The sequence below is a fragment of the Haliotis asinina genome, chromosome 4 (assembly GCF_037392515.1).
Source record: "Haliotis asinina isolate JCU_RB_2024 chromosome 4, JCU_Hal_asi_v2, whole genome shotgun sequence".
Lineage (NCBI taxonomy): Eukaryota > Metazoa > Mollusca > Gastropoda > Lepetellida > Haliotidae > Haliotis > Haliotis asinina.
Window position 1 is genome coordinate 44,604,733 of NC_090283.1, and position 21,274 is coordinate 44,626,006.

Below are 21,274 nucleotides of genomic sequence, written 5' to 3' on the forward strand. Positions count from 1 at the left end.
CAAGTGTGTAACTTACGCGGAAGCAGGAAACGTACCGGAGCTAACTGGGCTTCACGCATTCAAGCGGGCCACCTAAATTACACGCATTGCCACGACGAGTTGCGCATCAGCGCCTTAGCAAAATTGATGAACGTGTCAGGGTGGCATTATAAGATGGTGGTGTGGCATAGCTTTGTTACCACACGCTAGAATTGTAACGTGTGGAAGGAACAGTTGCTGATGTTTATGGCGGGGACGACTTTATATTTATGCTTACCTCTCTGCTAACGCTCACGTTCCAAGACTGACCACTAAAGAGGCCTTGTCAAAATCGAACTTTCAACAGCTGTCATCGAGCTCCAACCAACATGTCTACAAGGATCAAGACTTTGGTGACAAATTGTGTTAATATGTTAGAATAGCGACCTAATTGTATTACATCGGAGCTTAGTGCGGTAAAATGAGATAATGCTGATTGTTATCGAAGTCCTTAAATTGAGGAAATAAACTCAAATTTACTTTTAAACATGGGCTGGCTACCCCTCGTCGCCAGATGTAGAACGCAGCGTCACAGAAGAACCGTGATGTGATGACATTGTTCATAGCGTCACGTTACCATGACAAAGTGATATTTTACCCTAAGGCGCCGTATGAAAAATATGATCCCCGATATATTCGCCCTCTTAGGTAATACTGGTAATAGTAGGTACGATCAGTCATTGTAATCTTGTTTTTGTCTTTATCCAATATAGAAGCAAATATTCTAGACTCCTTTGTGTGATATTTGGCTGGTTTACAGAGGACTCACGGGCGTTTATTCACAGTCATTTCTCATCCGTAACATGGTATTATGATACTACGTCCCTTTCAAAAGCACCTCAACCTTGACCACACCATTGTTTTTTGTTGTTTAACACAGACTCGTTATTTGTTCAGTTGTAAGTAGTCTATCCTGGATAAGTCAGCTCAGTGATTGACATGCAAAGCATCGATCTGCACAGTTGGACACGGCATTCATTAACCTAGGTAAAGCAAGCTTGACTACCTGATCCCGTTTGTCGCCTCATACAAGGAGCGTGGGCTATGACCCGAATCTTCTTCAGGGCGTTAGATCATATTTGTCATACAAAATTCATTGGAATCCTAAACGACTGGAACATCCACGGACTGCCGGGCGACAGACAATAAGTCGAAGTTTCATAACTGTCTCCATAACTTCCAAATGATGCTTCCACCCTGACTAAAGCCTCTCAATATTAGTCTTTCCACAGTTATTTTTCTGCTTGCTTCCAATCCTCATCTCCCTCATGTAGGTGGTAATAACGTCATCCCATCCCTTGAGCTTCCCGGGGCGGTAGGGTAGTCTAGTGGTTAAAGCGTTCGCTTATATATATATATATATATATACACACATACACACATATATATATACGGAACCGCAAAAGAAACCAAGACACGCCACCCTACACAATATTTTGCCAGATATGTTTCATCCTAATTTTAATTAATTCTTCACTCTTAATATGCTAGCTAGGTATGGTTCGTAGCCAAAGTTCAAGTAACTATTGTCTCAGGTTCTGTATTTGATACTAAGTACATGTCGTCAAAACGAAGCTGCTAAATCATGATAGGACGAGGTTTTCGTGCGTTTTATAAAATAATTATGCACTTGCATTCCGACGTGTCATCCCTAGAAAGAAAGCATGCACCGAGTCATTCACTGTTCGACAGTTGCGGCATGCCATGATTATCAAGGGAACAGTGGTACGAAGCTAAGACAGAATGCTGTCCAGACGATGGCTGTCCTGATTTAGACGCTATAACACTATGTTGAGTTGCATGGTCAAAGATACAAACCCGCGCTGTCATTATCAGTTTAGGGAGCTATGAACAGGGACCTGTATATAGTTTCAGTGACAATGAGTTAATATATAGAGTTGCATAGTAAAAGTGCCAGTCTTTGCTGACAAAGGGTCGTGAAAATGGAACTGGGATTATGTCACTTCCCATGAGCATAAGCAATAACGTAGTACTACTATTTTTTCCCGCTTCCGTATACCCGTTGTCATGAGACAACAATATAATCAACAACAATATAATCAAAATAATACATTTTATTCTCAGTGACTTAATTATGTTGCACGGACCATCGTCACACTGAACAACACCACCAAACGGTGAGTGTAGTTATGCGCCGCATTCAGTAATATTCCAGCTATATGGCGGCGGTTTGTAATTAATCCAATCTGGACCAGACAATACACTGATCAACAGTATGAGGATCGATCTACGCCACTGAGATACCATGTGTCTACAAAATCACCGAGTCTGACCAGCCAATCCCGTTACGTGCCTCTTACGGCAGGAATGACTTGATGAAGATACTGAGGACCTGTTCTGATCCGGATCCAGGTACCAGTTCTGATCCGGGTCTTTACTGACCATCAGAACCATCATGTTCGTCGTGCGACATACACATATTACCCACTTCAGTAAATGGTCATGGGTTCACATATACATGATCAAAATACTGTCTTCTCAACGAAACACGCCTGTTACCCGTTTCAGTGTACCGGTCTTCAGGATTCTGCATATAAGCTTGATCAAATAGTATACACTGATATCTGTGACATACTTCTGTAACCGGCTACAGTGTCCTCACAAGACAGCCTTCACTTGTGTTTTGTTTCAGTAGTTTGTATCGGTTACTTTGTTATCCCCTTCACCATAATCATCCCTACAATTCTCTATTGATGCAATTGCTGGCATCAGTGCATCTATTACTGCTGCCGTAGATTTGTCATGATCACAATGCTCGCTGGATGTTTGTTTTGTTTCAGTCACAGGTTGTGATGCTTGTATTAGTGCTACTTCAGGTTTTGATGTTTGTATTGGCGATACTTCAGTATCTTCGTTCAGAGGTACTGTCAGCTGGGAGTCTTTTGTGCTTGCTTGTGTCCTCTTGCTGAGAGATGACAGGAATTCAAAGACCGCGGCCGAGAAAAACATGGCACCTACAAAAAGTTCGTACGTCTTTGAAAATTAACTAGAACTAGGAGTTTGACGTACGTTTTGTTGAAAAGCGAATTTACCATCAAGCAAGGATATAGCTGTATGCGGTTGAAGAACAACCGAACATCCTATGGCACTGAAACGCATGTAATGTACAGTATATTCAATCTGGATACTCACCTGATGATGACAGAGTTTATGTACGTACTTTTCTGCTGGCTCTCATACGTATAAGAGCACATCGTTTTTGAAACTCTAACATAGAAGCCCACGCTTTTCCGTTCTCAGTAATTCAATCCAAAGCAATGAACATTTAACTGATCATGCACTGAGCCAAAATAAATTACTTATCAACTAGGAATAGTTCCCCTGACATACCAGAAAGGAGGAAGGCGCTGTAGTATGACCCGATTGATTCTACTATGGCACCTGAAATGTAAACAGAGATAATGCTACTGAGACAATGTTGCAAAAAATGATATCCTAGTACTCAACTACCAAACTTCCCTGTGTTTTTGTTCCATTCGTCTTAAAGCTAAATAGTCCCTAGTGTGGTGATCTACCTCCAGTTGTTGGCGGTCTATAGCCTGTTTTATATTGTATTGTTCATATGGTGATATCAGTTTCAACTTTCCATGCTAGTCTTAATGCTATTTGTGATATTCTGGTTGTTTTACTGTCCTTCGTTGACAGGTTTTATAATGTAGATATAGTCCTTTTCATTGTTAAATGTTCTCGTCACGATATGGCTGAAATATTGCCGATGTGACGTTAAATATAAACTCACTCACTCACTAAAGCTAAATATTCCAACGTAGTATGTCGACGACAGAGTCATGAGCAACAAGAGGTACATCTTACTCTTACTTCAGGACATTTATTATGCAGCGAGGCGTTGTCTATCGTGCAAGAAGTGACCCGTGAAGGTCCCGGGGTAGAACAGGCCTTCAGCAACCCATGCTTTCCATAAAAGGCGAGTATGCTTGTCGTAAGAGGCGACTAACGGGATCGGGTGGTCAGGCTCGCTGACTTGGTTGACACGTCATTGGTTCCCAATTGCGCAAATCGATGCTCATGTTGTTGGATTGTCTGGTCCAGACTGCCGCCATATAGCTGGAATATTTCTGAGTGCGGCGTAAAACTAAACTCATTCACTCACTCATGCAAGAAGTTGCAAGAATACAGCATAAGTTTCGAAGGTCTTGTCATCACACGTGACTAACACTGAGGAAACCCCTTTAACATACTCCTTTCCCAAAATCAGTAATTGCAACTCGACTTCATATTAATGAAGAGTATTTCTGTCTTGTTGTCGGAAGATGTTGACGTGTCCACAACGAAGATTATTCCTAGGTTGTACAGTATTATATTTCACTTAAGATTCTCCTCCTGTTTGGTCATTCAGAAATATACATCCAAACATAAATAATATCCCTTTGTGTCTTGACACCTTTCAGAAATATTGAACATTGTCGTATAATTGTGTTACGTGACAATGAATTGTAAGCCTCTCACTCGTGTATGTGTACGTACCTGCAATAGGAGGACCAGTAAGATAGCCAACTCCACAGGAAAATAAAGCTGCACCGACACCTGTGGCGAAGTCTTGAATTCCAAGAATTTCAAGTGTCAGAGTATTGAGGAGAACCCATGTCCCTCCAGTATACAATCCAAGAATAAAGCCATAAAGTATTCTCAGAAATGAAGATGTGCTGAACAGTGGCAGCATGAACGTAAAAATTGCCATCAAACCATTAAGAGAGGCATATATTGTGGCACCTGGAATCCTCTCGTCACTCAGTGAAAATCCAGTTAGAATCCGAGAGACAATACTTCCCAGGCCTGAGGTTGATATAACAAAGGCACCCTCTTGGAATGTTGATCCCTGTTTTAAGAAGAAATCCGGAAGAAAGAGATATGCTGTTGCTATAGCAATTGAAAAGCACAAGAGACTGCATAGAAAGAATATAAAGGATACATTACTTAAAACACGGTAGACACTCGTTACATCCCGACATATTGATGCTATATTTCTCCTAGCGGGTAGTTCATTTCCAACCCGTTGCTTTCTCTTGCGCTCTATGTTGGATGGACGCATGAGCATTCCCGCAATGCATACATGAAGTGTTATTCCACCAGTGATAAGGAAGGCGCCGTGGACTCCATATGTTTCAGTCAGATACTGCAAGAGTGGGGGGTGTATGAAAATGCCAAATCCAATTCCTGAGACAGATATTCCTGTGACCAGACCTGTTTTTACAGGGAAGTAATAGCCAATGATGACGAAACTTCCTGTTTGTGCCAAACCTGTGCCAAGACCTGAAATATGAACGACAGCACATCAAAGTCGTTCTCATGCCATTATTGTACGTATTTTTTCAAGTACAGAATGCATGGAAAATTAAAGGGTGACCCAACCTTTACCGGCATGTTACTAGCGAGTCTCTCTTTGTCATTGTCACATTTTTCAAGTAAATACTCCCAAGCAGACGTTCCATGGGCTCTCCTAAAGCAGACATCTTCTACTGTCACGCGTCACACTGAAAGGTGTTTGTGTGCGCCTTCTGGAAATGCACGTCTCCCAAAAGAATATATTCAACAATTCTCAAACTCAGAGAATGTCATTTCTCTGCCCATTGATTAATATTTAGCAGGATTGATTATTCATACAATAAACAATGTTCCGAAGTGTTTCAAAATAGACTCTCTATTTTACTGCCTTTCAGTTTTCTTGAACTTAATTTGACATTGGAGTTGTCGTTATTACTAGCTGTTAGTTACCTCACCATCAAACTAAAATATAAGATTTTGTCCATGAAGGGATATATCAAAGGTGTCCACATTACAGATTTTGATAATGTTTTCATTATGTATCACTCGTTTAACGTAAACAAGAAAACGATCAAATTTACATTGGCCGGACACCTGTGGTACAGGATTGAGAATGAGCGACATTGGAGTGTCCCAGTCAGAACCCAGGACTCACGTACTTCACATACCTGCAATTAAGGCATAGGTGACAAACAATGTCCTTATTTCAGTCACAAAACAGCTGGCTGAGAACCCAACCATCATCAAGACTCCTGATATCACGACACACGTTCTGCAGTCAAACTTGTTGATGACCATGCTGGCAACTGGTCCTGGAATAGTAAGGAAATATGTACAAATACCATCACAGCAACCCATCAGCATTGGTCAATGAAACTGACATGCAAGATATCATGCAAGTATTTGTCATTGAAACTGCCTTTAATACTTTCAGCAACTTCCCTTCTCATTTCAGGTTTCGCCAGTTCCTTCCGAACATAGAGACATTGGGAAGTGGTACTGAAAGACATATTTTTAGATACTCGAACTCTTTATTTAGGTTCCGTCAGTTCCTTACCTGTGAGCGCAAACAGTGCTGAATGAAACCGACATAAGTACTTTTAGCAACTTCCCTTCTTATTTCAAGATCTGATATTTCCTTGTAAACATGCAAACATGCAAACACTGGTAACTGACACTGACAGCAGTACTTTCAGATATTCGCCCTCGTTATTCATTTCTTTACCTGTGAGAGCAAACATGCAGGAAAATAGAGATCCAACCCATGCTGTCATTGCCACATCCTCCTGGAATCCTTCGAGCAACGCTACGTGGATTACTCCGCTTGCATACACGATGCTTGGTCCAAAGAGCATTGTTGCAAAGGACGCGAACAGGACAACTGCTGAGTAAATACTCCGCTTCCCCATATCGATGTCAAAAAGGGTTTCAGTTCTGAAAATATTGACGACTTAAAGCATGATATGTACAACGTTCAGTCGACATCTGCTTATACTTCCGAGTATTCTAGTACACCGTTTAATATCTATCTCAGAAAGTCGTTTTCAAATAATACACAACTAACGGACACACATCACACGGAACTGCAGTTTCAGTCGGCATATCATGAGATACTTGCACTGCCATTAAGAACTGACTTCAGTCCGTTTAGGGCGTTGGCTTTTTTTATTATACGATGTGACGCTGATCGAGGGAAACAAATACCAGCGCCTTGAGCAAGCAATGGTCGCATAGATATGTGCGCCATATAAATATCCTATAATACAAATAATAATGGCTCGCTGCTTTTACTATCGTCCCCGCCATGCCTGTGGCTATGACAGCCTGAGACGAATTCCAGCTAACAAACCTGATCTTGTTCTTTTTGATAAAGCCAATGAAATTATTTATATCATTGAATTTTCTGTCCCTTTTGACAGCAATGTGATTGGCAAGATTCAGGAAAAGCGTGATAAACATGCAGACCTCGCCTTTCAAATGTTTCGTTTGCATCTCCAGTACACTGTCGTCAGGCTCCCCATTGTTGTCGGTGCCCTAGGTTTGGTACATCCAGATCTCTTGGCGCAGATCAGGAGAGTGCCTGGGTTCTCCACCGGGAGCACAGCCCTTCTGACAATCTGGATAATGCAGAAAGCTGCAGTGTTGGGGAGCCTTCATATTCTCCGGAAAGTTCTTTTGGGTTCGACTAGGCAGTGTTTCCTGGGAGAAGTCCCATTCGCTGCCTGGGCTGCGTGTAGAGGGGGTGAGGGCCTTGAGCTGATGATGAGCTTTACCAGCCTGAATGTGCCAGGATCACCCGAACCCTCTCTGCTGCATATCTATCTTAATCTGTAAAAATGAAATAAAATGACGATGCAGATATTTTTTTAGGCAACGCGAAGTTCACCAGAAGTGATAAACCAAATGCCCCAAACCGGTTAATAACGGTAACATATGCTATATTTGGGGTTACACTTTCTTAGTAAGGTACAAAGTCTAGTATTTTTTTAGGTGAATGTCATCCGGGATTCAAACCCACATCCTCAGAGCTAGGCACCAAATCACCAGCACACAAGGTCAGCCGCCTAACTCTGAGGGTGTGGGTTCGAATCCCTGATTGGACTCAACTCAGTTGGAACCTTTGTGATCTAAGGATACCTAGTGGTCAATGTGCAACAAGCTAAGGTGGACAATAGTTATCCTAATACCTGAAATACACGGAGAAATCTACATTCCTGTTTTTGCCGCTCTTTTAATATCCCCTACTTTTAGTGAGCGCATAACTGGTTACGGAAAATGAGAGAATGAGTGAATTTAGTTTTACACTGCACTCAGCAATATTCCAGCTATATGGTAGCGGGCTGTAAATAATTGAGTCTGGACTAGACAATCCAGTGCCCCACAGCATGAGCATCGACCTGCGCAATTGGGAACCGATGATATGTGTCAGCCAAGTCAGCTAGATTGACCACCCGATCCAGTTAGTCGCCTCTTACGAGAAGCATACTAGCCTTTCATGGCAAGCGTGGGTTACTGTAGGCCTATGTTACCCCGGGATCTTCACGGATAGTTACTGAAAAGAAAAAGGCAATAACAAAGACAGAATGCAGTAGGCCTAAACGACAAGGTGGCCGTTACATTTACAGCATTTTATCCCTGCGAATAAATAATGACAGCAGGTGTTCGTGAAATCGGTTAGCAGTCTTTACCACTGTATGGGTTTCGTGGGATTGTGTCCGACTTATAGTAAAAGAGCCATTGTATTTACAGCGTTGTGGCTGAATAACAACACTCAGGGACAAGTCCCAATTGCCCGGCCAGTAGTAACCTTGCTAACACCAAGCTGACACTGATCATTCAACATGGTCAAGTTGTTTCTACGCTCACATAAGGACCATGTTTGCTGGTAACGTATACTGCCAGTTGGCATGGACAAGAAAACAGTTCGTTTACAGAAAATATTTCTACAGTTGCTTATGCTCAGAAGGGTTGTAAGGATCGGAGTCATGCTGGTTCTGTCATATGCTCGAGGGTCGGAATCGCCTATTAGACTGCTGACCTGGTTGACATGTTATCGTATCCTACCTGCGTAGAGGGATGCGAAGGCTGTTGATCACTGGATCATCTGGTCCAGACTGGATTTTATTATTTCTCCACATAACTGGAATATTGGTGTGTGCGGAGTTAAGCAATAAATAGCATGTCTTGCATTTTCGCTTTTGCCTTTTAAGAAATAGCAAAACATTTGACGTCACAATATGGCTGAAATATTACCGGTGTGACGATAATTTCTCTCTCTCACGCATTGCCTATATTTCAGCAATGTATATGTAGATTTTTTCAAAACTTTTTACAACAGGAAATGATCCCGTGAGACTCTGACCGAGTACATTTTGGTTCACTGACGTGTGAACCAAAAAGGCATTCCACACACATTTGCATGAACCCGCTTTTCGGAATGAACCGCTTATGTATTTCGGTTGATATTTTGACCAATGATTGAAAACCTACCACTTATTCATTACATATAACTAACCATTTTGTTACATGCCTCTTGTGGGTGTCATTATAACGTCACGTTCTGCTAATGTTAAAAAATGCAAATGTAACAGCTTGAACTGTTTCCATATTAATGCTGAAACATGACACACTATTGACAGAACAAAAAAGGAAATATAGTCCATACGATGGCATATTACTGAATACATATTGCATAATTGCTATTCAAGAGGCTTTCCATATATACCACATCACTGTTATATTATTTCAGGTGGGTGCAAGCGAGATATTTCAAAGGCATGGCTCACATATTTCTGATGCCTGTCCGTAATCGATAGCTCAGGAAATGGATGACCCTGTTATATTACAACATTATAAAAGATTCATTTTCCGTGACGCCAATTTTCCATTACGCCGGGTTTTGTTTTGCAATATTCCAGCAATATCACGACGCGTGACACCAGAAATGGGCTTCGCACATTGCAACCATGAGGGAAATCAAACCGGTATCTTGACGAGGGAACGCTTTAACCAGTAGCCTACTCCACCGCAAGTAAGGATTCGAACATGCTCAACCTCTAAAACAAATCAGCATAAATGCATGCTTGCCATAAATGGCGACTGTGCGTGTCGTAAGAGGCGACTAACGGGATCGGGTGGTCAGGCTCGGTGACTTGGTTGACACATGTCATCGGTTCCCACTTGCGCAGATCGATGCTGTTGCCTCACTGGACTGTTTGGTCCAGGCTCGATTATTTCCAGACCGTCGCCATATAGCTAGAATGATGCTGAGTGTAAAACGAAACTCACTCACTGACTCAGCATGCATGGCAGAGTCTATATTTCAGTCTCCTTTAAGAATAACAGTTTGGCGACAGCGAGTGGAAAGTTGCCTCTTATGACAAGCATCGGTTATTGCAGCTTATTTCTAACCTTGATCTTCGGGGGTCATAAGGCCAGAGTACGCACACTAGAGATGCGTATTGTACCGAACGCCACCACAGCGCTATCCATTGCTATCCATTGCTATATGGCAGCAGTCCTAGTAACAGAACAACCACAACCGTGTAGTAATCCACAAACCTAATAATGCCAGTTTAGTAGCACAATTTCAACACATTTCTTACGTTACCTGCGAAACGAACAGCTGAAGAAGTTATCCACAGCACGCAGAACTACAGGTCAATACCAATACCATGGAATCGACGCCTTGCGAGGTGGGATGACTGAACACGACGCCACTGCTATTAATTTAAATATCACGTGACAAGACCCCGTTTCCGGTTTGCAAGCAAACCTGCTCACTATACCACAAGGCTAGAATGGCTCAGATCACGTTTTTTTTCAGAGCGTCAAATTTAATGCTTTGTCGTTATTATCCTGGTATCTTACCACAACAGAAGTCAGCTGCATAACACCATACCGTTATCGACCGAATGAAACTGTCCACAGAAGGCTGTCAGGTTAGACTTGCACAGGTCTCAAAGGTAATAATCAGTTTTTTGAATGATAGTTCTGTCACAAAAATATAGACAACAGACTGGGGCCCTTAGATGAACCCATTATTTAGACGAGCCTCTTTAAAGGAAACAATTATAACTCAGACTGACTTTACTAGCTTAGCACTCGGCAAGGTTTGGCCGGGTTCTGCAGTGGTTCGTCTGAGAATTTGTGGTTGGGAATGCGGGGAGCAGTTATCTGCATGTCCTGTACATAATTTAGGAAGCAGAAAAATGTCCACAGTAAAGCATCGCAGTCAAGTGACCTATATACATTGAAACATACATTATAATTGACGAAGTAAATCTATTTTCGCGACGACAGCAATGAATTTCTCTCCCTCGTATTGACAGAACTTCCCCCTCCGTTATCAGGGGGACAGCTGTTTGCGACGCTATATTCTCTGGACATTACTATATTCGAGTTAGAAATGGGTTTCAGCTAGCCATGCTTATCGTAGTAGACGACTAACTGGATCGGCTGACTTGGGTGATGCATGCAAACATGCGTAGATCGTTAACTCTATCTCTGTTCCTGGATTGTCTGATGCAAAGTCAATTATGTACAGACACCCAAGAAAGATATGTAAATGCGTCATTACACGTGAGTGAAAGTTAGGAGGCAGGATCAACTGTGCAAAAGGATGCGACACTGCAAAAGGATGCGACAATGCAAAAGGATGCGACAATGCAAAAGGATGCGACAATGCAAAAGGGAGATTATGAAGATAAACTGGGAACTTCAGAAATGTTGGGAGAGACATTACAAGACAAACAAGCAACGGTCAATGTGACTGGAATCTCCTCATTAACCCCACACTCCAGATGACGTGTGAGAACGCAGTCTACGAATGTGGTGTTGTTTCCGTACCTGTTCCCAAAAGAGTTTATAAGATATACAGTTCACACATAATTGACCCGTGAAGGTCCCGAGGTAGAATAGGCCTTCAGCAACCTATGCTTGCCATAAAAGGCGACTAACGGAATCGGGTGGTTAGGCTCGCTGACTTGGTTGACACATGTCATCGGTTCCCAAATGCGCAGATCGATGCTCATGTTGTTGAATTGTCTGGTCCAAACTCGATTATTTCCAGACCGTCGCCATATAGCTGGAATAGTGCTGAGCGCGGCGTAAAACTAAACTCACTCACTCACACACAATTCTTTTAATTGGTGGGGAATGTTGAGGGGGGGTGTGGGGGGGGGTGTGGGGTCCTCCAGTCACCCTAATACATAACTGATCCCAGAGGGTAATCTCTCGCTTTGAAGGGTCATGTGGGTACTCCCATCTGGATTGGTAGCAATGTTCTTGACATTACACCATATTCCACTCGGGTGACTACTGAGCAATTTGCATCTAAATAAGTATACACGCCACAGGCGTTAGTCTCATCTGAGTCAAAGTCGATTACTTGCATCGGAATATATCTTATCCATCCTTTCAACACTTCGCCTAACATTACCTGCATGTCCAAGTCAGTAATGATGTCAGGTTGCACAAAACATTGAAATGATTAATTTGTGAAGCCGTTTGCATTTAAAGTGTAACAATGAAAATAGTACTGCAATTGGTGCACATGTTGTCAATCACTAAATTGCCTGGTCCAGACAAACTCATATGAATGAGACATTTCATTATTATCTTGAGTCTCGTGAAACCTGCTAGAATTCTTTCTTGGTGCAGATAAAACTGCTACTGCTGAGTGATAAGGTTGCATCAGTGAAGGAACTAAAACCAAGAGTATTCGTTCTTTCTACTTTCGCTGTACTGGTCGTCACATCATCAGGTATGGAAAGTATGCATTTTGCATAATGAAAAGTTGATATGGATCTCAAAAAGCTGTGTACAATTATATGACGTTCCGTCGATCATTTGCCTGATTTCAATTCAGATTGTCTTTTCTCCAGTTCTGCAACATAACATGCTCGAGATGTCGGCGAGCCTGTAGCTGAACTGAGTGTTACAACTATGTCATTTGTGGTAAGGGTTGCTGTTCATACAATACCCTAAAGAACGTCCATGCAATCTACCCAGCTCTAACTCCTTCTCTCATTGTGCCGTCGACCAGGAGGGTCTCGATTTGCGAAGCTCTCTTAGCGCTAAGATCGTCGTAAGTTGATGTTAATGTATGGCATACGACTATCTTAGTGCTAAGAGAGCTTCCAAAATCTAGGCCCTGATCTTTTACTCGCTTCGACCTGGCTTTGACTGTCGATTTGGACAGTGTGAGCGTTACATTCATGACCTCTTGTGCTCTACTTCTCGCAGAATGGGTTACCAGGGTAACGAAACTAGCACTGCGCACATCTTTGAGAACTGACTGGTGTGGGAAGGATATTGATGTGACGATATTGACATTTCGTGCAAATGGTGTCAGAATGGAAACAACTGGGAACATCAAATGTAGTTTTTGTTGATATCTGTAGTATGTTTTTTTTCATTTGCTGCTTACAATTAACGGCACAATGAACAAATAAATATTTTTGGTTTGGAATTATATTTGAGGGCGGGGGAGTGAGTATGTGAGTGAGTGTGAGTGAGTTAGTTAATATTAAACGTTACGTCGGCATTATCTAAGCCACATCGTGACGACAACAATTTACACAAGTAATATGAAAACGATTTTTATATAAATCTGTTGATAATGGACAGTAAAAATACTAGGGCATCACAGACATGGATATAGAACAAGCATGGAAAACTAAAACATTTTAATTAAAGCCGACAGTACACTATAAAACCCGGGACCACTTGCACTAAGCGATCTTAGCGCTACGACAATCTTAAGCCTATGTTAGAGTATAGGAGTTACAATCATTGCAGCGCTAAGATCGTTTTGTGCAAGGGGGCCCAGGGCTATAGATTGCCAACAACTGAAGGTAGGTCTACACACCTGGGACAATGGGGACTTGCAGCTGTTACAGTACATTTGCTTCCTGCATGGGCCCTTGGTGGAGAGAGAGAGACAGAGAAAGAGAGAGGCAGAGAGATTCTAATGAGGATATAAGTATATACATAGATCATTTCTGAATACTCTCCACATTCCTCCGATAAACATTACACTTGATTTCCTTGGCCCATTTTTATTAGCTACGAACACGATCTTACTTCCAGCCGGAATTTGAATGTCATTCCCCAATTGAATCCAGGATTGGGAACATCAACAACATGACGACAGTCCCGTTCATTATGATCGATTTTTGCGTGGAATTCAATAACGGAAACCTGACTGTAGAAAACCCTTGTAAACCCTTATGCTATGCCGACAGATGCCAGCATGACTCAGCTCCAGTATATCCCAGGGAACTCATCCAAGATCACAAGGCCTCTATAAACTAACATCGTTCTCGCTATACTCTATATGTATACACTGTAAATATATATATTAATGGAGATTTACCGAAATGCGCACCCAGGCCATACTCGTAAAGCGAATGGGATATAGCAATGTTTTACACTATTTCACCCGCCTTCGCGTATTTCTTTTGGTAAATGATGTAAACTAAACCCATCCATCAACTAAAATGAAATTATGTTTAACTGTCTCTAAATGCACAATGTGTTATTTACCTTGCCAAGCGTTGGAGAAAATAGACTAGGAGTGCCAGTGAAGGATGGCAGTTGAATCGACACGGCCCGATAGATTCTGTACATGTGTGAGAAAAACACGCACAAGGCTTAAACCGAGCCCTGAAACTGTAGTTTTCTCGACATGCGGTTTTAACCCTTCTTTCTCATTGAAGGAGACACCATCTTGGTTTCTCAAAAACTTGGAGCCTGCACACTGAACTGAGAGTTGTTATTTATGTCCCACTGTAGTACATCCCACCATGGTACATCCCACCATGATACACCCACCATGGTACATCCCAAGACATCAGTCTTGGTATATTGTACGTGTACGATCAGGCATGCCTTAAAGCAGTTCATGAAACCCGTTATGTAGTACTTGCATCCGGCAGTTTGTGTCATATAGAAGATTTCGTCGTCGTATTTTCCATGTTTCGATCGTGTTGACAGAATACAACATTCGTGTATGTGTGGCCTCTGATACCATGTCCAAAACTGTGCAACATTATCCAGAACCAAGCTGCCATAGTGCCTTTCTACCCGTGCGATATGAACATTCTCCCACACCTTCCATGAATACAATGTAGACAGACGTGTTTGAATGTTACTACACCTTAACAAGTATATCAACTAGCTCCTGGTTGTTGGACATCAGTTAATTCCAAGGATTGCCTTTAGTAAATGGTTCAGGCGAACGGCTGGCCACTTTTCAGTGATTTGTATGCATTACTCTACTTGTGTGTATAACTTTAACAAGTCCGTTTTCGATGAATGGTTTGGTTTAGTTCTCACACAGCAATTTTCTTGCTTTTTTGCGGCGGTCTGTAAATGATCCAGACAATCCAGTGATCAACAGCATAAACATCAATGTACGCATTGCAATGACATGAGTCAACCATGTGAGAGCTTGACCACTCGACCAATTCTAAACCAGGATTTGTACGTGTTGTCATGGATACAGACAGACAGACACACACACGCCCAAACGCACGCACAGAGAACAAATACATACACAGCTTATAAATTCCAATCATGTTGATATAATAAAGCATGTGTGGTTGTTTTGCCAGTGACACAATGTACATAGTATATCCGACGCTGTCCAACATATTGCAACATCAGTCGGAGTCAAGCAACCATTCTGCCTTACCGCCCGTAAGATACGAGCTTTACTCACCCCTTCCGTTACAATACATGTACAAAGCATTTCAACAGTGTTTTGTCATGTTTAAACCTCGGAAGAAGAGGAGCTAGTGTTGAATAGCTAACAAGTCTTTACATGTATGCTTACGGACCGTTCATACGTTGTGGCTAAGTGTGTGTCCGTATGTACGAGCGTGTGCGCGCGTGCATGTCGGTGCGTGCGTACATGTGTGTGTCTGAGGAAAGAGGTTTAGGGGTGGGGGCTCGGAGTGAGTCAATCAGTCAGTAACTCTCATGCACGCTGCCCTCCCTCCAAAACATCCCTATGCATGCAAACAAACAAACAAACAAACAAAAACAAATAAATAACAGCCTTCAATAACACCCCATACGATATAAGATGCATTTCTCCCCTCCATTAATACAATGTGGCTGTTACTGTTGCTGCATCCCACCTCTCTTAAATGTACCGGCAGCATACACCAAGGTTGGCTTGTAACAAGGCACATTCACCAACATGCATGAGCAGGCAGGCATGAGCAGGGCAGGGCAGGGCAGGGCAGGGCAGCCCTTCACGCACGCTGGGGGGTGGGAGGGGGGCACGTTGGGGGGGGGGGGGGGAGTAAGGTTGGTTGGTTGCATAGTATAGCATAGCATAGGATAGTGGCTGCTCTTGGCTGTTCCACATGAACTAATCTCGCTCTTTCACTCCCCTAAACTACATTTGCTGTTATTTAGGCTTCACATTTCCAAGATATTTATGGCAATGGGGCGGACCTCTCTTCTCAGTGTTAGGGACACATTAACTGAATAGACAGTAAAACAAAAGTCTTTTGCAGAAAACCGTACTGATTAATCTTACTTTAAACAAACAGTCCTCAATAACCCTCGTAATTTTACCTCACCAATGGAAAATTTAAGTCTCAGAATCTTATTCAACTTAGGATAAGTGATGTCTAACAAACGATCAGATAGATTCAAATTGTAACTAATTTTTAACTTATGAAAGATGTCCCGAAAAACTATGCCTTCTTTAATCACGTGTGCGCATGCGCACTTGTATTTTCCAGTGTTTCATTTTATTGAAAAGATAGTAAAATGAACTACACCACAGACGGAACTGCCAGCACACTAGATTTTATTTTAAGGGTTACAATGCATGCTTTTGTTTGCTAATATTGTCACCAATTTTCAATTTTGGAGCCTTTTTTCTTCAATGGCTAATTTCTTTTGTGTCAGTCCGATTGTAAGTGTCAGTAATATCCAGAGACCGAGTACTTAGACATTCCCCACACGCCCACTGTTATCTCTCCCCGAGATGGAAACAATCTCTCAGCTGAAGATCTGCCGCCAGAACTGTTGTGTTTGCGACGTGACGTCATATGTGGCTATGATGACGTCATGACTCTGACCATACTGACGTCACGGCTGTGTCTTGACATTTGGCTGTGTACTTGCACCCAGTTGTTCAGTATCAAGTCGAGTGACTTGTTTACAAGCATCAGCTGCGAACGACTTTTGACTGAAACAGTTTTGTAGCCCTTTGATATACCCAAATTAATCTTTAAAGTAATGCTCTAATTATTTGATTCAAGTATCCATATTTCCCCCGGAAATACCGTCAATGCATCAACAACACATCGTCAATTTTCTTATATTTGTAAAAGTGAATACTGTAAATACTGATGAAAATAACAATGATATTTTCACTGAGTAGAATAACATGTTATTTCACTGAGTAGAATAACATGTTATTTCACTGAGTAGAATATCACTTTTGCAGACTTACCCGATCTCTCGATCATTTACAAACAATGTTAAAAATATAACAAAATACAATATCTTGTGAATGTTGTCAAATAACATACCAGCTTTGTCAGACCACGAGATGAAATATACATGCCATTTGACAACACTAACAAGATATCCTCCACGTATTGTGCACACATAAAATATTATTTATCAGGTCACGTGACCATCGCTAGATGACTGTGTACAAAGTAAGCACATTGGCATTTCAAATCTTTGATAATTGCATTCTATGAACAATAATTCAATGAATTCATTTTATCAGTGTTTCAAAGTGATGGGAGTGCGGCGTAAAACTCAACTCACTCACTTAAAGTGATGGTTTGCCGGCGTATTTGTTGTATGGGGTTCAGCCCTCTAACGCAAAATCAGTCAGTCAGTCCGTCAGTCAGTCAGTGTCATGTTATAATATTCCGTTCTAGACCAGCAGACATTCCATGCGACCTTTTGTATATGATGGCAGTTACCATGATATGTGTTTAAGGTTTGTTTTGCAGGTAGTGACGCAAAACACAAACACCCTAACATGACAATACAAACTTTCTAGAAACACACTAACACTTTAACCATCTTGCAACCCTTTCGTCTTGCAGATTTCAGGATAAATGTATCACAAATATGCTCTGATCACACGAGGTCATCGGTCTGTCGTTGGCCAGTCGGCAAGTTGACAGTGGTCAATATATACGTGTATCTGGCGACCAGTTCGCGGTCAGCCAGCTTGTTTCTTGTAACACTGTTCCATGAAGTTATGCTACATAGTTATTTTCGCCAAGAAGAAAAGTTATTTACGGCGAAATCCAGTTCTGTATGTGAGAGTATATCTTTAACAAATCTAACACACATCTTTACAAGAAATGAATAAATAATGCAGGTTTTCGAAATAAAATACAGGTTTTCTGTAGCCTACAGTTTCAACAATATGTAACAGCCAGATGACATAAATTTGTAATTTGATTTTGTTTATTTTGAGACCGGGATGCTGATGAGAGAGAAAATATTGCCAGAACTCGGGTAAGAGTTCTCAATTCTTCATAACTGAGTGAACAGCCGCATTCGTGTGTTTATTTCAAGACTAAAATAATAACATAGATTCTGAACTGTGTACAATATTCTGTTCTTTGTAGAGGACTGTGTGACTCTGGGTTTGGTTTGGTTTGGTTTATGTCTGTGTTAGTTGTGCCCTCAACGATCTTTCTGTAGCCCAAACAATCATTCAGTACCATTTCAGTGGAGATGTGATCACAACTGTAGTGTTGAGTGCTTTAAGTATTTGAAAGTAATATTTTACCCGCCATTGCCGGTTTCTGTTCTGCAGACCATCACGGGCATATCAGTGTCTTGCCATACCAACTGGGTACACTTATCTATAGTGGTGAGTTTACAGTACAGAGGCTATGTCGTCAGCACCTCCAGCTGTATGACGTCACGCCGCCAGCGATGACGTAAGACACCCCCGACCAGCCTCGCAGCCTGTCAGCTGTAGATAGAAAGAAAGACGTTTATTCCCCACGTGGTACTTCGTAAAGGTGTTTCATAACAAAGTGTTATGACATATATGTGTCATAACACCTTCGAGTGATTTGATTGGCTAATACGTGAACTTTGACATACTGGTACTACTTTCATCACTCATTCCATTCATGATTTTCATTCAAAAGTTTTCACATCTGAGAGCATGTAAAACGAAAACATTTCTACGGAATTACATAAAATTTATTTCATTTAGCGTGGTTACTAGCATTATTTTCAATTCTATAATAACTCAAGTTTCTGTAATAAAAACGAAAGCAAAATAATCTATAAAAATAAGTAAACAAATACGTCTAGTAGGTCTCTCGTGAGTGTAAACAAAGATGGCGTCGGCCGTAAAAGTTATTGATTTCGTCAAAATTGACGGACAATTGGTTGGAAGTCTTATGAATATTATCAAGAGATTGAATACCTTCTGCGCTGTTGCATCTCTGTCACTGCCACTGTCTGCCGCATCCATTCGCCTCCCCCCCTCTCCACACATATTGTCACTGCCATGCCTCCCGACGAATGACACTGTACAATATATATGGTGGAAAGACTAATGACAGAAGCATTCATGATCTTACTTTGCACTGCAGGCGTGGGTGATTTTTGTTGTGGAGATCGTGTCCAAGCAGGGTCCCGGCGAGCTCTATGGTAAGCGTAGATGCGGAAATCATAGCTTGTCATCTCAGTCAGGCGATTTACTTTATGGTTGTGAGCAGGACCACTGTATACTGTTTGAAGACTGAAAAACAAGAAAATGTTTCAGAATTTATGAGTGAGCAGTTTGTTTTTACGCTGTTTGTCGTAATATTCCAGAAATATCATGGCAGGCTTCACACATGTTGATGTACATGTTACATCTGACAACTTGCTAAATAACACTGTGTAGTCATGTTGACATATTGTGTCCATCCTTTTTTGTTTTGAGGTGGATTGTAGATGTACACGCCACACATATAGATATTCCAGGCCTGTTACTACCAAAATAACCACAATATAGCACAGATATCCACGCTAAGCTGGTACATGCTCAAGGCGCTTAAACTAGTGGTTCTTTCATCTTGTCCAGTTTCCAGTAGCCTCTGGCTGGTATACCATAACCTGTTAACGTATCCCTGATGATGTCATCTACTACCAACCTTCCATCGTCCTTCTCCATCTCCAGATGATAAGTGATCATATCTGGATTTCGACCGTCACCCCACTTCAGTTTGAGACTGTTGGGCACGACATTGACACACTCAATCTTTGGTGGATTTGGAGGCCAAGCTTTAGTAGTTACTTTACTGAGGTGCTGAAAGCTCCCACACCAATGCTGTTGACGGCTTGAATGCGGATTCTGAAATATTGATCGACATGTGCTGATAACTGATAACCTCAGGAGTCAACTTGGGTATCATAGAGGTGTATAAATTGTTAGTGAATAATAAAACTCATATGAAAGTATAATAATAATCAAGTCTGGACCAGACAATCCAGTGATCAATAACATGAGCATCAATCTGTGCGATTGGAAAACTATGACATGTGTGTCTTAAACTTGTATTTCTTTTGCTGTACGGTTTATCTGAAACCCACCTGTGGGTGGTCTCTGGAAGGAGGTCCTCAGTTGTGTACTGACGGGCTCAATGGAGAGGAGCTGTTTTCCACCCATGTCAGTGTTGTATGAGATGATGTCACTGCCGTTATTATTGGGTTCCCTCCACATCAGCATGATTGGTGTGGCTGTGATGTGAGGTTTGATTGCAACAATGGAAGCTGGAATAGACGGAGGTGTGACACAGGAGGACGAGACCACAATAAAGAAACAGTGATTAGAGTTAAACTTTAATTGTAGGAAGAATATTAATTCAGTGGAATTAAGAAATATCAATGCGCGCCTGAGTCAAATTAGACAGACTGTTAAACTGCGAGTCTCGGTTTTCATTTTGTGGTGAATGTGGGGCGTGGGTGTGGGTCAGCAAACTGTAAGTAGCTGTCGCGAAGCCATCGTGCGGGTGTTAAACACCAACATACAGAGTAAACATGGAGATGACAGGGCCAGTCCGAACTGCTCATATGCGCTATAAACCAACAATATACTTAGGGACAGACAGTGTCGTTATCTGCCTTATACCCAACCATGCAAAGGTAATGCCTGGGACGAAAAAGAAAACTGCATACAGCGTTCGAATCCCTCGAAGTATTTTGTTTTTTATGTGTTTTCTTTTTTATTTAAACATTACCCCATTAGTACCCCAGCTTGTGGTCAGGCTCGCCCACATGGTTGTCGTCTTTGCCCTCCCGTGAAGATGTATGTTCATGCTATTGATCTCTCGATCGTATGGTCCAGACTCGAATGTGTACATAAAAGCATCGAGCTTGAAAGGTACTGAGTGCAGCATAAGACAATGAGCAGTGCATGGTGCAACACTGAAACAGTCACCCTACA

The 21,274-nt window shown here is 41.8% G+C and overlaps 1 protein-coding gene across 1 annotated transcript; it reads right to left on the minus strand.

The window, feature by feature from the left end:
* Nucleotides 1–2,531: 2,531 nt before the first annotated feature.
* LOC137282501 (monocarboxylate transporter 12-like) lies at nt 2,532–10,516 on the minus strand. The gene is made up of 6 exons (XM_067814254.1): nt 10,433–10,516; nt 6,548–6,756; nt 5,991–6,134; nt 4,525–5,310; nt 3,370–3,420; nt 2,532–2,993 (listed from the first exon to the last, which is right to left on the minus strand). Exons 2-6 carry the CDS (start codon nt 6,729–6,731, stop codon nt 2,668–2,670), a joined length of 1,491 nt encoding a protein of 496 aa, XP_067670355.1. The 5' UTR covers nt 6,732–6,756; nt 10,433–10,516; the 3' UTR covers nt 2,532–2,667.
* Nucleotides 10,517–21,274: the final 10,758 nt, after the last annotated feature.

What these genes read in the sequence shown, in the direction of transcription:
- LOC137282501 (XM_067814254.1), bottom strand. Translation starts at nt 6,731, where the DNA reads ATGGGGAAGCGGAGTATTTACTCAGCAGTTGTCCTGTTCGCGTCCTTT. An exon ending in CACCTATGCCTTAATTGCAG is followed by an intron (nt 5,311 to 5,990) that starts GTATGTGAAGTA and finishes TTCATATTTCAG; the next exon opens with GTCTTGGCACAGGTTTGGCA. An exon ending in CAGCGCCTTCCTCCTTTCTG is followed by an intron (nt 2,994 to 3,369) that starts GTATGTCAGGGG and finishes AACTTTTTGTAG; the next exon opens with GTGCCATGTTTTTCTCGGCC.